The following is a 23,691-nucleotide window of genomic DNA, read 5'->3' on the forward strand; positions in this document are numbered from 1 at the left end:
TGTTTTTCTTATTTTGTATTACAGATCTTATTACAACTGGCCCTTAATGTTACGAACATTTTAAAAGAATGAAACAGGAATTATTTTACAGCTACAGAAACAATCAAATTTCCATTCTTATTCACTCAGTTTAATGCAGTTGTTCTCTCGGTGGTTATTTGCAGTATGGCAATATAATAACACATCAGTCCTATAACATTATCTCAAAATAAAACATCACAGGTAATTGGATAACCAAACACAGAACACAGCCAATAACAGCATGGATTGAATGCATTCACCTATTTTTGTATGTTTAGCAATAATTCCACTTTTAATATGAGACTATCACTGTGATAGTTTACATTTTACTGTTGACATCCTGTTCGATCACTTCCTTCGCCTGCAGACATTGCATTGGTCTTGCCGCTTTAAAATTGGAAATGGAAAATGACACTGAAGTTCTGGCACAGATTTCTCTAGTAGATGAAGTCAAAAGTGAGCACGCTCAGTTCCTGCTTATTCACGATGGGCTGGGTAAATGTACTGACTAATACCAGATTTGAGAAACGAAATCAAAAGCAAGCAGCGTTTACAATAGGCCGTGTATAAGTCTGATTAAACAACTCAACGGACGATTCAATGGAATGTAACTGTAGAACAAATCGTCAACATGATACACTATATATATATATATATATATATTAAACAAATATAACATCTGTTACCTAAAATAGAAATATGTGCAACCGCTACTTTGGTAGCCTTACTGCCACAAATAATTACCTTTTACTTTCATAAGGAAGCTTTTTAAGATTATGTTCATATAAATATGTGCAATAATTGGCAGGCGGGCGGGGTGGGGGGCGTTTGGGGGGGGGTTTTTACATTTTTCCATGACACTTCACAAGTTCCGTCATGATGGCCGTTTCAGTTGGCTTGTCAGCAGTCTGAAAGTCCCTACAGAACGCCAGCCCTGCCTTTGGCGGACCCTGCAAGGTTAAACGAGACCACAACCAACAATTTGTGAACACACAACCCTAGAACGCTGCTCTAGAATGTTCTCACACCCTGTCTAGAAGAGACCTCAGAGCTGACTGGAGAGCGAGAGAGAGCCGACTCTCTCAGACGGACTTGTTGTTGCCGTTGGTGCTGGCCAGGCCCTTGGGGCTTTTCGTGGTCTTGCTGGTGCTCTGGCTGGTTTTGTGATCGTCCCCGGTGAGAAGAGCCTTGATTTCTGAAGGGATCTTTCCCTGGTCCATCGCAGAGCACCACTGCTTGTACTGTCAGAGAAATATGCACATAAAACAGCATTAGCTTAGCTGAAGAGCATGCCACCGCCAAGCACAAAACCCTCAACTAATGCAAAATGGACCTTCTGTGATGTAGCAACACTGTGAGATAGCTACAAGTTCATTAGAAAACCATGACTGGTGTTGGGCAGTCAGATTAAAACTATTCAGCTAGCCAAACAGCTCTCAGGGTACAAATAAATGTGTATACCCAACGTGCAAGGATGGCGTTCTATTGAAGGTAAATTTACCCATGGAATCATCTAAAACCGGGATCAGCAACTCACGGTCCTTGAGGGCCGAGAACTGCTGGTTTTCCACCCTCCATTTGCCAGGGAGTCAGGTGTGAAGACAGTCTGGCCAATCAGTAGCACTAATTACCCGGGAGAAAAGAAAACCAGGGCTGGATTTGGATTCGAGGGCCAGATCTGATGATCCCTGATCGAAAACCTGCACTTGGGTGGGGTTTAAGACAGTGGGTGGCAGTGTAAGGCAGTGGGTGGGGTTTAAGTAAGCGGGCGGGGTTTAAGGTAGTGGGCGGGGCTTCGCAGCCCTGCTGAGCGTGCTCGGTCTGCCCCCAGGCCTACAGTACCATCTCCAGCTCCTCGCGCAGGGCGCAGATGGCCCTCTCCTTGCTGGACACCAGCTCCTCCAGGTACTGGTAGCGCAGCTTCTTGCGGGCGCGGCACTCCCGCGCGCTCTGCCGGCTGCGCTCCAGCTTGGCCTTCAGGTCGATCTTGGCGGGCTTCCGCCCCCGCTTCCCCGGCTTCTTCACCTTCCCGCCAACCACCTGGAAGAAGAAGAGGAGGAGCGGAGGAGCGTTGGTCTTCTTCAGGTGAGGAGACATTCCAGACACGGGTCGGCGAGACTGACCAGCCGCTTTCACCCTGACTTACTGTGCGAAGTAGAAAATTAGCCATCCGGAATCGCTTTGCAGCAGGAATTGGGGATGGCTGCTGCCTTGCTAGACCCACCTAATGTTATTTTTCAGAGCAAAGCACGCACTTCAGTACAGTACAGTACAGAGTATGTTCAGTACAGTATCCTGTATGCCTTTTGGCCAAGTGAAACCATGTAACCACAAGGCTGCCTTTTTAACTGGCCCTTTTCCTTTGTAGCCACTCTTTTGGATGCTTTGTTCATCTCTTTGGGATTCACGGTATATGTTAACTGCTTCTGTGGTCAGCTCCATGATGTCAGCACATAATTCATGCAGAGGATGAACCTGACATCTTGTATTCAAGTGTACGTGGAGCTGAGCTCAGCCATTAACAGGTGCAACACAACAACGTCAGGACATGCAAACCTACAACATATGCAAAAACAATAAAATTAGATATATCAGGTTAAAATGATTTTTAAATAATCGTGGTCAAAGATGGGTAAGCATTGAGCACCCATCTCCTAAATGGTCAGAAATTCAGGTTCAGAAACTACACTCTAACCATTTCTACCAGGATCAAACAATTATAGTAATAAAAATGTGATTCAACAGATTATTAATTTGAAATGTAATTACTCCTAGGTCCACAACGAAGAATGACTTACTGTTAGCTCATTTCTGGAAATGCGAAAACGTTAAAGTTTACTAACAAATACCGGAAATCGCTACATTTTACATCATTCTAGCTAGACTAGATGCATAGACTACTGTAAGTGACTTATGTCACTGACATTATGTTTTGTAACATGCGATAAACGAAAACAAGACTGTAGCTATCTGAATAGTAGTCTAGCCTAACCGTTAGAGTTTACCTTAAACGATGAGCTAAAAAGTAATTTCACTTTCAGTAAGAAATCATATATAATTGCAGTATGTTACAGCCAGCTGTATGCCTAGAAAAATCTATTGAGCCAGCTTGAAGCATGCTACTACTAGCTAGCTTGCTCTCTTACCTTGCTGTCATCCATTTTGAACTGGTCAAGTAATGCAAATACCTAGTTAGTTAGCTAGCAAATCAACGAGACAAAACAAACTTAATAGTTCGTCCGAAAATAATAATAATAACAATAGCACGCGCTAACAACAAAGTAATTGCGTTAATTTATATCATCCGACAATTCTTCATAGCAGCATGAGCTCTTCCCAATGTTTTTAGCACCAAGCCATCTAGCTAGCTGACATCTTCGTCATTTCCTGTTATTGAGTTACGTCAGAAATGAAAGTTACTCTTTTCTTGGGCTGAGGGTGCCATCTTGTGGCCTTTTGGTGTAACTACTGGAACATTTCGAAAAGCCCACAACTGTGCTACAATTGAGACCGAAGATACCAGGTGAGTTGAGTTAAATAAGAAAATAAGGAAATTCATCTGTAAACCGGCCTTTTTTTTTCATTGCTCGCATTTACTTTCTGATATCAGGGCAATAGCTATTTTCCTTTTGTTCCGTTGACTGTACCAGAAGTGTCTCCTTTGACAAGAATATAAAAAATAAAAATACATTACACTGCTAACAGACAATACAACAAACAGCAATGCTCATCAGTAGAAAGTTGAAAGAATTTTAAAAAAAATGTTGCAACATACAAAATAAAATGTGTTCTGATGTTCAACAAGTTAAAAACTGAACATACAGTATGTGCTTTAGTCACACTCAGGAACAGGATTAAATCATGAGTGACTCACCACTCTTGGCTTAAAATGCTTGCCTGACAGAAGAGGCTCATGGGAATGTTTCTCTCTCCCCCTCTCTCTCTCTGGCCTCTTCTCTAACGGCCTCATGCGCAGTGACAGCAGTCAGCAGCCTGTCACATCCCAGCTAAAGCCAGAGATAAACAAGGAGAAGACAGCAGCCCTGAGAGGACTGTCACTAGCACGCATCACTCTCTTTCATTCTGCAGCCCACGCACCATGCGGCCCGTACCCTGCATCTGACCGCTCTTGAATAAGCAATGACTGTCTCCAGGCTCCAGAGCGAAAAAACATCATTTGCCAAACAGATTTTTTCAGCTGTTCCCCAAAACCGCCACTGGAGGAGGCTCATGTAACGCTTCAAATCGGGGCTGCACAGCCCTGTTCCTGGAGATCTACTGTCCTGTAGGTTTTCACTCCAGCCCTAACAAAGCACACCTCATTCGACAGCTGGAGATCTGTAAATTTGTAGAATCAGGCGTACCAAAATTAGGGTTGAAACAAAAACCTACAGGACAACAGACCTCCAGGAACAGGTTTGGGCAGCCATGTTTTAAATCCTTTAACTCTTCTCTCTGCTATAGGAGCAGGGGTCTGTTGGCAAGCTCTCTGAATAGTGGAAAGACTGGCGGCTGTTAACACCCCTAGTAACGGCAACAACGCACAGCAGGACGGTGAGCTGCCCTCACCTGTACGGCTGCATCTTTTCCACGACAGTAAACAATGCAGCAATGAAGGCTGCACAGTGGCCTGACGTAGCTGAGCGCACATGGACCACGTGCTGAAAGGTCTGGTGTTAAACACCTTCAATGTTCGCTCTTGGTTTCCTTAAAGGTTGACATTTTTAAAAGTGGTGTTTCATATTCAACCTTGCATTTCAAGTTTTCGCAGAAGTGCAAGCTATTGTGGGGGCGGATGACTTATGAGAGAATTCAACCAGCATCAATAGGGGGCAGCAGTGGCTTACATCACCATGTAAATTATGAGAACTTAAGTAATTACATGAACGCGGCATTCTGTCCTTCACCTGACTGTTCCTCTCTGCTCGTATTTCCACTCCTGATGTTTCCCCTCTCCACTTCTATCTCTCCATCTCTTCACTCTCTCCACCATTTCTTTCTCCCCCTGCTCTCTCCCCCAGTCAGACACAGCAGTGTATATCAGCAGGAGAAACACTGTAAAACAGAGGGCAGGGCAAGAGGCAGGGCCACATTTTAAATGGAGGGTGCAGGCCAGAGCCAGAGTTTATTTTATGTACTATACGGTTAAGAGCACCCTTCAGGATATTAGAACTGGTGCTACCAAGGGGCCAGTATGTTCCGTAATGGGTCTTTGGCAACTTTTTATTTTAATTTTATTTGTCTTGATAATGTTTATGTCATGATTTGTATGTTCTTGCTGGGTTGGGTTTGTATGTCGTGCCCTGACACCAGTTAAATAAAGGGAGGAGTTAACCTTCAAAAAATCCCCCGCCCTCTGCACTTTGTCACATCTCAGTGGTTACTGTCATGTGCGTTTCTTCAGCAGAACAGAAGCTCAGAATAGACACTCAGTGTCTGAGAAAGTTAACACCGCGCTGCTTTACAAAACGCTGCATTTTAAGTGTGAGAGGGAGAGACAGCTGATCTGTGAACAGCGATCAGCGAGCGGCTCTGCTGATGAGCAGACCTCGAAGTTCCATTATCGGTTTGTTATCCGTGAGGCTCAAGACCAGGGTCACAGACACCTGCCTCTCCACTCGCTCCCTTCGCAGCCACCACGACAGCCGGGTCTCCTGGGACACTAAGCCTCCAAGGCCACAGCGCAAAGAGCACAGGCCCTTTTTAAAAGATGCTCTTCTGTCCTGCGTCTCCATAATGCCTGACACCAAAATCATCCCGAGTCTCTGGGAAAGTGAGTCCTTTTTTGCACCCACTGCTCAGGGTGATGCAGTACTTTTTAGGAGTTAAAATAGTGACATTTTAGCTGGTAGCTGGCTTTAAAGACATGGTCTGAATGGGTGAATTTGCATCTGCTACCAGAGAAAATGGGGGCAGAGTAGAGAGACATAGCGAATCAGGTCCCATAGCGGTTCGAAAGAGTCATTTTTATGAATGACGTGGTGAATCGGATCCTTTCACAGCTGACACCGACAAGGTACGAGAATGAATCTAAAGCAGAATGAGTCATTTTCTCACGTTTATGTTTTTTTAAATAAATCTTACTGCATCAGAAAACAGGATGCTGTCAAGTCAAGCCAGAATCAACGTGGTCCTTGTATTTTTTAAATCCTTGCTTGTCAATGATCACTGAGAGTTAGTAGAGGATTTCCATGGTGGCTTGCAATCCCATGGCAGACGGAACGGTGCCAGTCGTATCTGTCCTTTTCTGAGGAAATGTTGGCCTACGACAGCAGTCTACAGGATAAAGGTATGTCTGATGGCTGACTACAGTAGACACAATATTCTGTAATCACGTTGACATTTGAACCACGAAGCTTTGCCGGTATTTCATACTTTAAAAAAACTCAAAGCGGCGCAGGAAAAATGGAGCCCATCTCGGGCGCTCGCCATAGTGCACATCCATCTTAATGGAAGTAAGTAAAGAGGAAACGTGAAAACGTGCGCATCAATCACCAGTAAGTGGATTGGCTGAGGGGACTGATTGGCAGACGAAGCACCTCTCCCCCTTGTCAATAACACAAGGCCTGAGAGGCGGGCTAATGGACAAGGAGGAGTGGCTCCATAATTTAAAAAAAGGGACAAGCAAATAAGCGCCAAAGTGAGCTCTTACATCTGAAGGGTTATGCCTCTCCCGTGGAGCATAATGAAACTCTGTTCTCAATGCCTCCGCGGCCCGAGGCTGACAGACTCACTCTGACCTTTCGCTGTGTTGTGCCTGCGCTAAGCTCCTGACTCCGTTCGTACTGCCCGCCGCGGCGCAGGCTCATCTTCATACAGCGTTGAGCGCTGCTGGGAGACAGTGGGTAACAAGCGCGCTATAAATACCCATGTGCAGAGGTGTGAGCGTTAGAGCATGTGCATTACCCCACAGAGCCTGGCTGAGAAATAGAAAGAGAGGCAGTTACTTCTAAGAACAAGGTCATCAGCTGGGATTAGAAGATTCTTTTTAAAAATGTATAACATTAATAAAACTCAATTATGTATCATTATTGCTGTTGTTGTTGGTATTATTATTATTATTATTATTATTATTATGTATGGCTCTCAATCTGCCAGTGTATATATAATTGCAGTTATAATCGACAGTTATAATCGTCATTGGACCATGAAAAAGTTATGCCAATCCAGCTGTTTTGAAAAATAAGTGTAAATGTTTGTGACCTCATGAAAACTGGCCTGTTCTTCAAAGTGCATGCAAACCAAGGAATATCAACAAGAAAACTAGATCCGGTGTCACTTAAAGGGAAAAACGTATCTCACCAAAGGTGTTCACTTCCACCTGCGGAAGAGGCTTCTGCTCAGATCCGGTGACTGGCCCAGATGTCAGAGCCCAAATCTCTTAATCCCCAGATTAACTGTGGAGAGACAGGAGGCGCAGAATGATAAGGACGTCATCTTTACATGTGTGCAGTCACAGGCCAAGGGGAAGAACACCCCTTACTACAAAAAAGAAAGAAGGAAACAACACACACACATGAGCACACACACACACCCACACGCACACACACAAACACACGCACGCATACACACACACACCACGCCCACATACAGTACACCATGCAAACGCATGCAGAGACACATGCATGGACAAGCATACGAGCATGAACACACACACACACACACGGACACACGCATACACACACACACACACACACACACATGCACATCTTCAGACTCAGGCGAGGGTTGTTGGTTGTCACAGCACAGAGTCCTAGGTGTGCATTTCCCATTCTTTTGCAAACCAGATTGAGCGGATTGGCGGCAGGTGTCTGAATCAGTGCGAACACGCTGCAAGCCCTCCAAGCGGAAATCAAACGCAGCTGCAGTGGCTGTCAGCTCAGGAAATTGCACCGACTCTAGGGGAAATCACAAATTACACCGACTCCAGGGGAAATCACAGCATCAGAGATGCACAGACGCCATGGCGGCTCTGGCCCGCCAGCGGCAGAGAACCCGGAACTTTCTCAGCGCTCAGAACAGCGTTATCTGTGCGGCTCTCCTTCCGGCCGAATGGTCAATCACATTTCCATAGCATTAGTCAGCGCGGGAACCTTCTCAAGCCGTATCTTGTCTTCGAAATCCACGTCAAAGCGCTGGTTAAGATGACGGCCAGACGAACGTGTTCACGTGTGAGAATTTGCTCGAGCCTCACGTTGAACGGAGCTAAATGAATATTTTATGTGAAAACCCAACGCTGATGTTCTGATACCGCAACAGCGAACGGTATGTCAGCCTGTCAACAGTGCAAACGTTGTGATGGATGAACTTCCAGGTCCTCAGCATCAACAGAATCTTTCCAGAAGCAGGAGGAATGGCATGATTTATTTATACGCACCTAATGCACATCCTGATGTAGCGTGTAACCAGTAGGGAAACAAATATAAACCTGGAAAAACAATTTGACTTCTTGCATTTTAGATTCATACATGGTCATTAATTCAACAACTGAAATATGCATGAGAAAATTTAACAGGAAAGATAAAATGTAAAAAAAAAGAAGAATAACAAGGAAGCGGATTTGTAATGTTTGCTGACTGTGATCCCCGCCAAGCCCCAAGACAGGTCCGAAGACAGCGGAGTGGGAATCACTGGCCGTCTCTCAGCACGCGTGCGAGCCCCCATTACTCCTCCCGCTCGGCGATTAGGCCAGGCGCCGCGGAACACTCCGGCCTAATGAAAGAGGTGACTTATGGGACGGGGGGAGAGGCCCCTCCCTCCATCAGCGCTCACCCACCGCATATTTCACCTGCTCCTCTGCCGTGTTCCTCCTGCCACAGAACGGTGGCACCCGGGGGGGGGGTGGCAGGGGCGGGGCAGGAGGGGCAGGCCCTTTCTACCCTTTAAGGAGTGATGTCACAAGTGTGTGATTAGAATGCTCTTCACTGAACATTCTAACGCTGATGTAACAGTCACTGCTGGTAACTCAAAGCAGTGGAGTTCTAGAACACTGACATAGGATTTTAAAAATACCCTAACTTCTTCTATATAAGCTGCTTGGGACAGAAGCTTCTACCAAGAAAGTATCCACAAGTTTTTTTAAAGATAGTGCCACAGATTGATTTATTTGACCTTTTCAAATCAAAATAAGAAATAAAAAAAGATTCAAAGAAGCATCTCACACAGCTTCCTCAGAGGCAGGCTGTTCAGAGAAAGATCTTTGTGGTCTGCTGTGTTAGATAAGAGGATATACATTTCTTATTAGTCCATGGCAGTCAAGCGGCTTTGGATTGGCTTTAAATACTAAACTTAAGCGAGGATGTAAGCAATGTTAAATCTTTGTGTTTTGCATATTAAACACCCTTCAGTTGCTAAGGTAACCTTGACATTCTAGAGGTACACATACAGATTATGTAATTTTATTAAACTACCATAAACTGCAAAATCTATTTCTAATATGTAACTTTACTTGCAAATACACACACACACACACACACACACACACAGAACTCAGTTTCAGTTAAATCCAATTACATTTTGGCCGTCCCAATGTCACACTGTCTTCTGAGGCCCAAACTGTGAGACAGACATGATCTTCTCCAGTGAACTCCAGTAGCTCGAAATTTAATTAGTAAAAGTACCCAGACTAAAGTGAGGTCAAAGTAGAGGGCTCATTTGTCTTCTTTAAATGGGTTTGTCAATACTTGCAAATAAATCTTTGGAGGCATCTAATAAAATTATTTGAGTCTTTATAATGGCTTTAATGAAATATCTCCAATAATATTTATGGCCATCGGTGTCCTGTGTAGAATGCCTTTTTCGGTATCGTATTTGGTTGTTGATGTTTTAATGTGTGTAGTTAGTCATTTTTAGAAGGGTGTTTATGGTGAAAACCCAGTGCCAGGACAAAGACTTAAAATCGCCATAAGTGACGCCTCACTTGAAGTCATAATTCCTCCTCACCTCTCGCCATCAAGGCCGTCTATTCCCCCCAGAAGGTCGTTGGGTTTACATTTTATTTCAGGCAAATCCCACTCGGGACTCTGTGCCACATCAGAAGCCATTCACAGAGAATCACTGTCTTAAATCCACGGACAGCTCGCCGCATCGCTCGGAGTCATTTTAGCACCGTTTTAACACGCTTAACTCTGCAAGCAATCTTTTCCGTCCAGCCAAGGTCTTCTGGAAATTAGATTTCGGTAATAGGAAAATAAATGCCAGCATCACACATTTTGAGGAACTGTTTAGTCACAGATTTACATGTTGATAATGAAAACCAAGAGGACACATTCCCAGTCACGTACACTATATAACCAAAAGTATTTAGACACCCTTTGGTCTGGGGCTGTTTTTCATGGTTTGGGCTAGGTCCCTTAGTTCCAGTGAAAGTAAATCTTAATGCTGCATCGTACACATTCCAGATGATTGGGTGTTTCACCAACAGTTTGGGGAGGCCCCTTTCCTTGTTACACACAAAAAAAAACAAACGACAAAAAAAAACTCAGCTTGCAATTCATCAACAGTAAAAGCCAGCCTTTAAAACTTGGAGAGTTTTGACAGGGTCACCATCAGGATTGGTAATTATCCTTCACTTTTGTGGCCCAAATGATTCTGTTCTTATTAGCACTCATCAGACTGAGAGCCCCACGTTCAGAGATAAAGAGCATCATTAATTCACTGCATTCAGGAGAAATATACACCCGATAAATACAAGAGTGCAAACACGAGCTTACACTCAGAAGATTTTCATTTAATCTTTATTGACACGGTAGATTGAGCGAGCGCACGTGCTCATTTACGACAATGCCTGGTTAATTCTGTCCCCCCCAACCACTCCCCCCCCAACCTGCGTGTCTCTGGGAAGTCGGCAGAGTTTTATTTATTTTTCTTCTCAGGGGAAAGCGTCTGCCCCCCCGTATCTCGCACACAGCACAGCCCATTAAGGCAGTGATTGTGTTTAATGTTGTACATAATTCTGAGATTAATGGATCATTCACCCTTTTGGCATTTGGATATCCACGCTAGCTGAAGCATGAAGCCCTGCCAGTTTATCACTGCCTTTGGCTTCCTGAATAGCGAAAAAGAATAAAAAACTGAGTGGGGGTTTTTAAAAATAAAGTACGATGCTGGTAGCATGACAGCCCCAAAGCACAATCTAGTAAAATGACTTCTGAAAGAAATCTGTCATGTCAAACATGTAGCATTAAATCACATTACATTACAGGCATTTAGCAGACGCTCTAATCCACAACGACTTACACAACGTTTACATGCCATTTACACTGCATCCATTTATACAGCTGGATATATGCTGAAGCAATTCATGTTAACGGCTGTGCCCTACGACCATTGAACCTACCGTATGACCAGTTCCCCACCCATCATTCTGCACCATCACCCTGAAGCACAAATGTCCTGCTGGGAGGCAATGAACCAAGCTGAAAAGTACCGACACCTGAACAGGTAAACTACTGAACCCCCCTGGTTTGTGTAACCTGCGGAAGCCACATGACTTCCAGCTATCTTTACGTTCCTGCTGATTATGCCGCCTTCGTAAAAATGTGTCACGTTACCACGGCGACTTAGATGTTTCCCACTTTCTGCTTATGGACTCCTCTTTGGCAAACGCGAAACATTTTGCGTTCAGAGTCAAACATGTGCTTAGCCAGCAGGGTCAAACGGCTATCTGTACGACTCGAACCCCTGAGATTTTCCCATCAGTAATGTGAAACTGTCTAAATATCACTGCGGCCTTCTGAGACTCCCTCCTTCTCCCAATCTTCAGAGCACTCACCCCCGCATTATCGCTTGCTCATCAACCCCTACACAGAATACTCTGGGACATGATGTCTCTCACGTTCCACGCTTACATTTTCAAAATGAAAGCGCAAAAGAACGCGTAGACTTGACTTAAGTTTGTGAGGACTGGAGCTGACCTCTGCGCTCACGGCCAGGGTGAGTCACGTCTGAAGCTTTACACACAAAGTCCGAGGCCACAAAATGGAGGACAAATATTGAACTAAATTGAATGAATATTTAATGTACACGGCATCAGAAAAGAGCAAACGCGAAGGGAAAAGAAAGGTGTTCTTTATTTTTAATCATTGAGTTTTGACAAGAGCAAATGGAGATATCCTCTTTTTCAAAGAGCCATTGAACTGGGTAAAAAACGTGGTGTCTTTCATCCTTCACATATGCAAATAACAAAAGCAAAATAAATAAAAAAAGACATCAGCAAAGGTAATTTATTCAGGCATTGGCATCCTGTGGCCTACTCATTTGCAACGACTGTGTCTCTACCGCAATTTTCCTGAAATAATGGATGAAAAAACATCACTTTGTCAGATTATAAAAACAAAGTGTCACAAATTTGATAAAACAAGAAAGAATTTTCACCCACTGGCAAACCACTGAGACGGAATGAAATGTTTCTGTAATATGTGTACCACAAATACATATTAAATAATACTTCACACATGGACCTTCTGAATGTGTGTAATCAAAAGCCACCATGTCCTCCTGTAGCTCCACCTGGCCAGGGGTATGGAAATTACTGAACAAGCTCCTTCATCCTATGTGTGTTCAGGTGAGCACTCTCAGACAGACACGGCTGAACCAGGTAACTGGCTTTCTGACGTCCCCTACAGTCACGAGTCCTCCAGCTGCCTCTTCCCATCGTTCCGTCAGTCGACCAGCCTCCTCCCCAGCTCCCACATCTCTCCCCCAATCAGACAGCTATCACCGAAACGACAGCGCAAACTGTGCAGCGTGCAAAAAAAAAAAAAAAAAGTCACGTTCCTCTCAACGCTCCCATAAACAATTCAAATCTAAATTTGAACAATTATTTTCCTCTTCTCCCCTCCCCCCCCCACCCGTCAGGCGCTAGTCAGCTGGGGCCAGAATCCATCTGGCATAATCTATTTTCATTTATGTGAAAATGAATAAACAAACAGCCGTGCCAATCACGCGCCGCGGGGGAAAAATACTCTCAATTGTATTATTACTCACTTTTTAGTTTTTTTAACAGACGCAAACAGTTTTGTTTTCAAATCACTCAATAACGGTGTTGTGTCACAAAAATAGCAGATTTCCACGGAAACGAGGAGAGGGACAGATTAAAGGGGCGTGGCGGGGTGGGGGGTCTGAATGGAGGCAGTCCTTCAGCTCTCCTCTCCAACACCGCTACGGTCACAGGGACCTACCGCCTGTCTCCTCTGCAGATATCCACTCATTTATTTAGAAATTAGCAGGCCTGGATCATTAGCCTCAACAGAAAGTACACATGGGTTTGCTTCCAAGCTGAAATATTTCCATTGTTGGTGCAGATCATTTTTCATTCGAGCCCCATTATGGTCATGATTTTTTTTGCATTTCAGCACCACACACACATACATAATACACACACGTACACTTGTGCACGTGCGCACACACGTTTGTGTACACACGCATGTGCGCACACACACACACGCACACACACACACACACACCAGATTGCACAATCAATTGCACATCTAACATATTAAAAAGCTGATTGTCGTGGGAAGTATTTGTTCAGATTTGGCATCGCACGCATTGCAATGTAAGGCTGTCTGTGGCGCATTTCCAGCAGACGGGTGAATGACCGCCGGTCTCTCTGCACAGTGACATGAAGGATGTGCATTATTCAGACCAGGGGACGGCGGGCCTAGCGGACTGGAGCTCCACAGAGTCTAGAGGATAAAGAGCATAAAGAGGTCTGACTCATCCCTCTGACTGAGAGGACCTCCTCTCTCCCTCTGACTGAGAGGACCTCCTCTCTCCCTCTGACTGAGAGCACCTCCTCTCTCCCTCTGCCTGAGAGGACCTCCTCTCTCCCTCTGACTGAGAGGACCTCCTCTCTCCCTCTGACTGAGAGGACCTCCTCTCTCCCTCCGCCTGAGAGCACCTCCTCTCTCCCTCCGACTGAGAGCACCTCCTCTCTCCCTCCGACTGAGAGGACCTCCTCTCTCCCTCTGAAGAAAGCCAGCGCTCGGGCAGCACTCTGTTACCGGCCGCAGGTGTTCACTCCCCGCGCATCGTCTCAAGGGAAACCTCCATCGATAGACGCATTTACACGCCCCTTATTAATACAACCGACAGATTAAATATTGACTGGGGTTGAAATTCTTCGGCTCAGGTTTTTTTTGACAGCCGCGCCCCCCACCTGGGAATCACACCTGCATCATTCCGGCTTCGAGCCAGATTCTCTAAGGACGAGACCACTGTGTGTGTGTGTGTGTGAGAGAGAGAGAGAGGGAGAGAGAGAGGGAGAGAGAGAGAGAGAGAGACAGAGAGAGAGAGAGAGAGGGAGAGAGGGAGAGGGAGAGAGAGGGAGAGGGGGAGAGAGGGAGAGAGAGAGGGAGCGGGGGAGACAGAGAGAGAGAGATAAACTCAGGTAATGGCATCAGTCAGAGTAAATGGCAGCAGGGGGAGGCGATGCCTCATCCTGTAACTGTAGGGAAGGCGCGGGGCTCTTCATTTGTCACCATGGCGCTGACGCTGCCCAATCGACACAGAGCCTCCGGAACCGAAACCCTGCTCCCGCCGCGGGCGGCTCGGTGCGCGAGCCTGGGGTTCCAGTAAAGCCCCCCGACCCCCTGAGCAGGGCGAACGGGAAGCCTGACGTCCCATCAGACGTAATTGCCACTGCCAGGCCATTGAGAGCGTTTCGGGGATAAGGTCAGGGGGGACTCGCGCGCGCAACGCTGGTGAAAATGCATGAGCTCAGGTTCCGCGCCGCGGGTCGGCTGTCCGCTCGCATTTGGACACGCCCTGTGCCCTGGACGCGGCCCAAAGGGGGCTCCCCTCCCCTGAGCCAGACACGGGCGAGGCTCGCGCTTTCCGTGGAGGGGGGGGGGGGGGGGAGGCTGAACGCGGAGAGCCCGTTTGAATGGACAGAAATTAACAAGATAAAAATGAGAGGCATTCTCAAGTCAAGAATCCGGACTCCAACGCCAAACTGAAATGTCCTGTGAGCGTTTAAAGCAGCTCGGCTGACCAAGACACAGAGCGCTCTCATAACACTGAGTGTGCGCATGCAGAGGGGCTCACGAGCACAGACATTCCTGCGTTAGAGCTAAGACACGGTGGGCATAATAAAAGCGATTGTTTGCATCCGCTGAAGTGTGTGAAATTACTATCTCTGGCCCTCCTACGTACGCTCTCCACTGCAAACTCCCTCCTTTCTGACTCAGTCCTGGAGATGCGAGCAGCCAGTCCAGCATGGTCGGGCTGCCCGTCAGTCGGGCCCGGTCCTGAAATAGAGCCCTTTGTGTTTGAGGAGCGGGGTGGCTGAGATAGGAGGGGCTCTTTAAGGTACGAGAGGAGCGCACGGGAGGTAAGAAGATTCAGAGAGAGGGGGGGAGAGAGAGTGAGAGAGAGAGAGAGAGAGAAAGGGAGAGAGGGGGAGATAAAGAGAGGGGGAGGGAGAGGAGAGAGCAGGGGGAGAGAGGAGAGAGAGGGGAGGGAGAGAGAGTGAAGGAAGGTGTGTGGGAGCACATGGAGAGGAGGATTTCAGTCTCTCTCTTTCTCAGTTAAGGTGATGCGGGCAGAATTTTAGAATAAGGAATATCACACAACAGACACAGCAGGCTGTCTCTGAGGAAGACAAGAAAAATAAAAAATAAAACACCAGCCTGAATAAAACAGCTCAAAACTTTTTTCAGTGATTGGAGTGGAATGGAGAAGAGTGGTGGGGACTGACGAGTGCCAGAGATCTGACTGACAGGTCTTATATATGGAGACGGCGGGGAAACATGGCCACAGAGGAGGAACTCGGGCTTCAGAACTGACACGTTTCGGATTGAAAACCCTTTCCCAAGGACACGGGGATCTCGGTTCCAAACTTGCGTTCGATGGGTCGGAGTCTTCCGAAAGTCTTGATGGATTCTGTGAGTTAGCCTTTTCCCTTTCTTTGTCTTTTTTTATTGTCTGTTCCTAAAAGCCATATCATTGTTTTTTTGCACTGTGCGTATCTTTTCTGCTGGGTGTACCCATATCTGACTGCTATGAAGTCACACAACTAAACGGTCTGCTCTAAAAATAAACTGCCTGCATTATGCTAAGAAAAGAATAATGTAGCCAGTTGAATGACAGAAATCCATTCAGTAACTGAGGCATGTCTGAAACCAGAGAAACTAAAATAAATGTTCAGTCTGTATCGAACGGATGTAATATTTTCTTTCAGGCTTTTCTTTTCACGATTTAACAAAGCATATCAGGATGAATGGAAATGTAAATACCACTTTAGGAAGAGTATGAAAACGGGCACTTTACGGGGGAACGGTTTAAAATGGAGAGAAACAGGTGTGCATACGGCAAGCGCTCTAGAAGCACGTTACAGAAGCCTTCATACACTGCAATAAGAACACAGGGGAAAACAGTGTATGTGTGGTTTTTTTGTTTGTTTTTTTTAATTGTACATTTTTTTTTTAAAAAGCTGGACGTTAAAGCCAGGAATATTTCTCACCCAAATAATACGACTAGTTGAACATATTTGCAAGTACGGTGAGAGATTTAACACAATTAGGCTGCGTATTTTTTCATGGGAAAAGAGGTGAACCCTTTGAAGAATCAGTTGAAGCAAAAACAAATGTATTCCATTCAAGCGCAATGGCGCTCATCGTTGATGAAGTGAGCAACAGCAGAGGAAGCGCTGCTCTGTTCCCTGTGCTCGGCCCCAGACCAGGAAGCACTCGAGGGAAAAGGCAAGAAGACTCTGATGTGCCGGTAGCGCCAGCTGACCTTATATCCATGCCACACACAGGTCATGTCCTCAACTGCAGCTCTTCCATATGACCGAGCCTCCCGTGCACAGTACTGCCAGCTGACCTTATATCCATGCCACACACAGGTCATGTCCTCAACTGCAGCTCTTCCATATGACCGAGCCTCCAGTGCACAGCACTGCCAGCTGACCTTATATCCATGCCACACACAGGTCATGTCCTCAACTGCAGCTCTTCCATATGACCGAGCCTCCCGTGCACAGCACTGCCAGCTGACCTTATATCCATGCCACACACAGGTCATGTCCTCAACTGCAGCTCTTCCATATGACCGAGCCTCCCGTGCACAGTACTGCCAGCTGACCTTATATCCATGCCACACACAGGTCATGTCCTCAACTGCAGCTCTTCCATATGACCGAGCCTCCCGTGCACAGCACTGCCATGTCAGGGGCAGGCATACCATGGCCTTCAATGCCTTTCACCTCACCTGCTCTTACAGTCCCATCCATCCATCCATCCATCCATCCATCCATCCATCCATCCATCCATCCATCCATCCATCCTTCCGTCCATTCACCCATCCAACCATCCATCCATCCATCCATCCATCCTTCCATCCATTCACCCATCCATCCATCCATCCATCCTTCCGTCCATTCACCCATCCATCCTTCCATCCATCCATTCATCCATCCATCCATCCTTCCGTCCATTCACCCATCCATTCATCCATCCATCCTTCCATCCAATCACCCATCCATCCTTCCATCCATCCATCCATCCATCCATCCATCCTTCCGTCCATTCACCCATCCATTCATCCATCCATCCTTCCATCCATTCACCCATCCATCCTTCCATCCATCCATTCATCCATCCATCCATCCGTCCATTCATCCATTCATCCATCCATCCATCCATCCATCCTTCCGTCCATTCACCCATCCAACCATCCTTCCATCCATCCATCCATCCTTCTGTCCATCCATCCATCCATCCATTCACACATCCATCAGTTGTATCATGTTTCAGGTTCACACAGCGAACATGGATTTATTCATTTTCTCAGCCGTTGTGCGAGCTCTGGCTCGCGGCCCTATGCGTATGTCGATCCGCTGGTGTCAGTGCTCAGTGTATTGCCACTGTCACTGGATCAGCTTGAGGGCTTATCTCTGTAATCCTGCAATTCGAGTACCGTTCCCAAGGTACTCTTCTAAGGCTTTTATTCAAATAAGTAACTCCACACACACTCTAATTTTTGTACATTTGTGCTTAAAAATGAAACAGTAGTGGCAGTTGGAGCTGCGAGGTGGCTCAGTGCAGTGGACTGCACCCTGGCAGTGCTGAAGAGCCCAACATGCAGGAAGTGTAACAAACAGTAATAACGGTATTTTACATTTTCCAGAAAAGTTTTTTGTTGTTGTATAAGTGGCCTTTAAACTGCATTGTTTTCGTTGGACAGCTGTGGCTGTTTGTTTCTGGTTAAAAGGGCCATCTTGTCCCCTTCAGGTCTTAACATGACACAGCAGTGATGTTGCCATTTGTCAGGCTAACTCTGTGGAATATATTCATGACAAAGCCTCCCCCCCCTCCCCGCAGTCCCCACAGAGTCCATCCCTAATATTTTAGTAATTTCTGGTTTCCGGTTTTTATTGGAACCTACCGGAATGATTTCATTCGCGCTCACGGGCCAGCCTTTGAAAGCGCTCCCGCGGGTTCTGTGCCAAAACGTGCTTAAATCAGCCCGTGTTCGGCACCATTGTTAGCGCCACTCGGCTTAAGCCACACGGCGCTCCTGCGAGTAATTTTCCCTTTCGTTGTCATGGTTTCGGAATCTTATAAGCAGAGGCTGTCGCTGATTTATTCGGCGCTGTTTAATATGGGCCTGGTAAACATCTGTTACATTTTTTCCTATTTTTTTTTCTTCTTCTTTTCGTTCACACTTCAGATCATCAAAGCAGAGTTTTGTCAGCGATTTGTCCACTTAAGTGCCGTGGGCAGCGGCGGGTTCAGAGACGGGCGCGGCGCGCGTCCTGTCGCGCAGTAAATGAACAGCGCCCTCTCACAGCCCGCTGCACCCGGAGCGGTCAGCCTGGGCCGTCGCTGGGGTGAGGCAGCCGAGCCGGTACATCGCGCGGTGGGCTGGAGAATTCAGGTCAGCGCTCCGGGTCGGGGCGAGAGCGCTGACCTGAGCAGCCAGACGGAAAACGTCGGGGGGGGGGGGGGGCGCTGAACCAGACAGAGGCGACAGGTAGACCGGCCCCCCAGCTCTAAAGACCGAGCGAGTCAGAGCCGTTCTACTTTGCGTGGGATACCAAGAGCCATTCAAATCCATCCATCCATCCCTCCATTACCTAGCTCACTTATTCCTGGTCAGGGTCGCGGGGGCGGCTAGGGCCTATATCCCAGCATGCACTGGGGGAGAGCCAGGAATACACGCTGGACCGGTTGCCAGTCCGTTGCCAGGGCCATTGAAATCTGTATGAGAATGGAAGCCAGAGTTCACTACTTTCCCATTCTGCGAAAACGCGCGTTTTGTATTGCATCGCATAACAATGGGCGTGCAGAGGTCTAATGCATATTAAGTGCTATCATACTGAGCTAGATTGTTCTTCAGCCGTGGAAATGACCTTTGGAATCACACTGAATATTGAACAAGCAATAGAGACCCAGGTTCCAGCACACTCCACTGCACAAATACAAATTAATCTCCGTACGGATTCTCCAACCACATCAGGGATCAACAGCTCGACGTTTTACCGCACAAAGACAAGCTATCACAGTTCACACAACGACTGAATTAACAAAAGGTATAGCTCAATCTGTTCGTACGATAAATGTTCAACTTCGGCTTCTTAGTTTCGCAAATTACTTGATTACAACAAGTAAAATCACACGTTTTATCAGTGCATAAAGATGTCAACAGCCTGTTTCTCCCTTGCTACATTCCTACAACGTATATCGGTCTCTCACAATGCTGAGGATTACACAGCGCCTTCAGCGATGAACTCTAACAGCACTTCTGTTCTGTAAGGCGTACGCGATGCTGTCGTTTAAAAGGGAACGCTCCGGCTCGCCGTCGCCGCAGGCCGTTCCTCCGGACCCCGGTTTGCAGTTCCGCTGCGCTCCAGTTCTGCAGGCCGAACGCGCCGGCTGCCTGGCCGTGGGACAGATCACCGTCAGGAGCAAAGCTAATTGAACTGAAGGTCAGGTGAAGAGTCCGGAGCGTCAGATCCTCCCGCTTAGCGGACGTCAATTAGCCTCGGGGCGGACGGGCGGAACAAATGAGCCAGGCTCATCTCTCGAGTAGCACAAGCGACCGGCGCGACTGTGCGTCCCAGAGACTGTGCAGTGTGGCACAGGCCCAAAGAAGGACCGTCATACGCAGAGTCTGGACCAGTATGACCTGGACCTGTTTTAGCCTCTCATTTCCTTCATTTTACACACATTCAGTCTAAACAGAGATATTCACCATATGTTCCTTTCACTTCACACAGTGTTGCAACATTACGTTGTTTGGAGAAAAGCCAAGATGCTTGAAAGCAGTTCAAACTCAACTGTTGCTCTCGACCGTATTTCCACAAGTATCATTTTTAGCTTTGAAAGCCATCATGAATACCGTATGTTTATCTCTGATTATACTGAACAGAAAAACACATTTAAAAACCTTTCACACAAGATCCACAATACACTGCACCACCTGATCCCATCATTCAGTCCTCCTGCCTAATGCTAAAAAACAGGTCATTTTAAAGAACAAAATCTACAGATGTCTATTTATAAATTACAGACATCTATAATCTATAATCTGTATATCTGCTGTTCATTGAAGTATATATGAATATGTATATAATTCATATGAATATATGAAAATATACAAATGTATGGACACTTTTAACTGCAACATCAGTAGAACACAATGAGATAAGGCAGAATTTTGTTTCTGTGCATTTCAGTGTCTGTGTGTGTGGTTGCGCGCGTGTGTGACTGTGCGTGTGTGTGTGACTGTGTGTGTGCACGTGTGCATGTGCGTGTATGTGTGTGTGTGTGTGTGCGTGTATCGCTGCAGATGTCAGCACCGTAAAAAACAGATTATTGCAAATATGTTTTACAGTGACGTGCAAAACAACCCGCATCACTTCCTGTCCCCCCCTTCCACCTGGGGAAGGCTGCTGTATCCAGTTTCCTCCGTGATGCAGTTTGACATTTCGCTCGTAATTAGCCCTCGCGTCGCGCTCGTCCGGTGCACAGCTGCGGCGATGCGGCATAAATTAAGCGAAAGTCGCCGCCATCTGTACGACGAGCCTCGATTTCATTCCATAAAAGGCATCTGTAGACTATCTGTGATACTCTCATCTGCTTTCCCCTGGTAGCCCACACCGGGAAGTGGAGGGTCATTACAGTCACAGACAGGCCTGGGTCGTGACCTTCCTCTAAGGCCCGGGCCAGCGTGACCGGTCGGGACAGGAGCTGCCCGACACGCTTCCGCAGGCTCTGGGTCAAACTCCAGGGCACATTATGCTAAAATGTTGCCAGGCCGTTGCTCGTGTGTTCCATCCCAAAGGTCAGCACTCAGACATGAGAGCCGGCGCAGAAGTAGGGCTACGTGTTCCACGCTGGTATTTTTGCGCTGATAAGATGAGAGAATTTGAATTGCAGAAACAGGCTCGGAGTCTCAGGGTACCTCAGATGCCCCCCCCCCCGGGACAGAACAAAAGCAAACGGAAGCTGCCCCCGCCTCCTGGTAGCCCCTTCAGATCTGATAACGGCGACGGCGGCGGCGAATCGCGGCGCTGTCGTCTCGTCCTTTTATTCCGCGCGCTGTCCGACACGACTCCCACCGCGCCGCCATCGCACGCGCTCAGTCTGACCTTTCTGATGTGACACCCCCCCCCCGCCACCCAACCCCCCAACCACCCAACCGCACGGATCAATCGCCCCAAAAGCGGAGTCCGAGTAAGAAAGCGGCTCCAGGGCGTCCCGTGTAGCTGTACCTGGGATAAGCCAACCCCCCCCCCCTCTCTCCTCTCCCTTTCAGAACCCCTGCCTCCACTCTGGGGACAGTTCACATTCATTTCTAATTATACCCCACCATTATCCTTTATCCATTTCCATTTTCTTATGCCTGCTTACTCCTGGTTCCTATCCCAGCATGCATTGGGCGAGAGGAATACACCTGGACAGGCTGCCAATCTACCCCAGGACTCACATAGCAGGACTTTTAAAGTTTCACTGTGTCTGCATTATTTCTCTATAGAAAACGAGGAGCCGCACATCTTCAGACAGTGCAGACAGAAGCGGCAGCAGACCGAGTGTGTACTGGGTGTGTGTGTGTGTGTGTGCAGCTCTGAACAGAGCAACCCGAGCTCGGGCGGTCATGCAAATACAAAAAACTCTAAACCTGGACAAAAAACAAGAAAGGGGACGAGCAAGAGGCCAGAGAGAGAGAAGCCATTTCCTACCGTTCGTTTCCGGGTTTCTCCCCCCTCCTCAGGTCCACAGTGAAGGGGCTCCTGCTGTGTCATGTCTTTGTGTGAGGGTGACGGGCTCTGCAAGGGAATCACAGCCTTAGTGTGTGCTCTTTTTCCCCCATTCGACTAAAATTCACATTTTAACTTTATTTCTGAAGCAGTGGGTTTGCGGCAAAGGCGAAACGCGCATCAGTCACTATCATATCAACTATAGTTGGCGCCGCAGATGGCTGCCTCGGTGTGTTGACCAAAGCAAATTCCTCGTATGTGCAAATGTACTTGGCAATAAATTCGATTCTGATTCTGATTCTGATTCTGATTCTGATTCTGATCATTGTCTCTCCAGGTGATTCCTTAGCTGTGGGAATGATCATTTTAATCAGGCTGGAGCGCAGTGGATCTCCACAGCGGCCGTGAGCAGAGGAGGCCGCTCCCTGTTAATGATGATTAAAAACCTCCAGCCCGTTTCAGAGAGAGGCGCGCAGAACAAACATTTTCGTTTCAATCAGGCGCAAACCGGCCGCGGCGCCGCGCGCACGTGCCACGCGCTCCTCTGTGCGGCGGGGGAAAGCGAATGGTAGCCATGGCGACCCTCACCTGTTGCCGTAGGAGACGGAGCTCCGACAAAGCGCGATTATCTCATCTGATGCCTGCGAGCCGCGGGCGGACAGACGGGGGCGGGGGGGGGGGGGGGGGGGGGAGGGGAGGCAGGGGCGGCCTGAAAAGCTGCGCGTTTGGACGGGATTCAGAACATTTCAGTGGTATGGATTCTTTGCCAAAAAAATAAAATAAATTCAGTAATAATTATATGAATAAATGCCAGACTGCCAGAACAATAAGAGCCTCAGGCGTGGTGCTTTCGGGCTGGCCGTTTCCCCGGGAACATGGCTGCTGATCGCGCCGCTGCTGGCTCTCCTCCTCTCTGAGGCACAGCGGGCTGGCTGCCCCGCGCTCTCCTGCTCCCCCGGCAGGCGTGCTGCCTGTCAGCAGCGCTGTGTGGAGGAGCATTGCCTCTGTACACATGCCTGTCACAACCCACACTGCAGGGGTCCCCCACACTGAGAGGAGTCATGGGACTGATACCTGACCAAACACCCCCCCCCACACACACACATACACAGTAAGGGGTCGTGGGACTGATACATGACCAAACACCCCCCCCACACACACAGTAAGGGGTCGTGGAACTTTTACATGACTAAACACCCCCCCACACACACTGCAAGGGATCATGGGACTGATACATGACCAAACACCCCCACACACATGCTGCAAGGGCTCATGGGACTGATACATGACCAAACACCCCCACACACATGCTGCAAGGGCTCATGGGACTGATACATGACCAAACACCCCCCTCACACACACAGTAAGGGGTCGTGGAACTTTTACATGACTAAACACCCCCCCACACACACTGCAAGGGATCATGGGACTGATACATGACCAAACACCCCCACACACATGCT

General features: G+C 47.4%; 2 protein-coding genes across 5 annotated transcripts in view; one reads left to right on the plus strand and one right to left on the minus strand.

Moving 5' to 3' along the window:
- crebl2 (cAMP responsive element binding protein-like 2) lies at positions 1–22,297 on the minus strand. 3 transcript variants are annotated; one of them, XM_064318858.1, is made up of 6 exons: positions 22,211–22,297; positions 7,324–7,418; positions 4,929–5,076; positions 3,896–4,028; positions 1,864–2,061; positions 1–1,262 (listed from the first exon to the last, which is right to left on the minus strand). In XM_064318858.1, the coding sequence occupies exons 4-6, from the start codon at positions 3,989–3,991 to the stop codon at positions 1,104–1,106; spliced, it is 453 nt and encodes a 150-aa protein (XP_064174928.1). In that variant the 5' UTR covers positions 3,992–4,028; positions 4,929–5,076; positions 7,324–7,418; positions 22,211–22,297; the 3' UTR covers positions 1–1,103. The 3 variants fall into 3 exon arrangements, with proteins under 3 accessions (XP_064174928.1, XP_064174929.1, XP_064174930.1); XM_064318859.1 differs by lacking the exons at positions 3,896–4,028; positions 4,929–5,076; positions 7,324–7,418; positions 22,211–22,297 and adding exons at positions 2,168–2,245; positions 3,168–3,524; XM_064318860.1 differs by lacking the exons at positions 3,896–4,028; positions 4,929–5,076; positions 7,324–7,418; positions 22,211–22,297 and adding an exon at positions 3,168–3,427.
- LOC135245657 (D(4) dopamine receptor-like) overlaps positions 15,447–23,691 on the plus strand; it is a 13,630-nt gene continuing 5,385 nt past the window's right edge. The window contains exon 1 of one of the 2 annotated variants that reach the window (XM_064318856.1): positions 15,447–15,908. The gene's annotated coding sequence lies outside the window, so the exon portion shown is untranslated. The remainder of the gene's footprint in view (positions 15,909–23,691) is intronic. The other variant, XM_064318855.1, reaches the window with a different exon arrangement.

This window comes from Anguilla rostrata, chromosome 19 (assembly GCF_018555375.3).
Source record: "Anguilla rostrata isolate EN2019 chromosome 19, ASM1855537v3, whole genome shotgun sequence".
Classification (NCBI taxonomy): domain Eukaryota; kingdom Metazoa; phylum Chordata; class Actinopteri; order Anguilliformes; family Anguillidae; genus Anguilla; species Anguilla rostrata.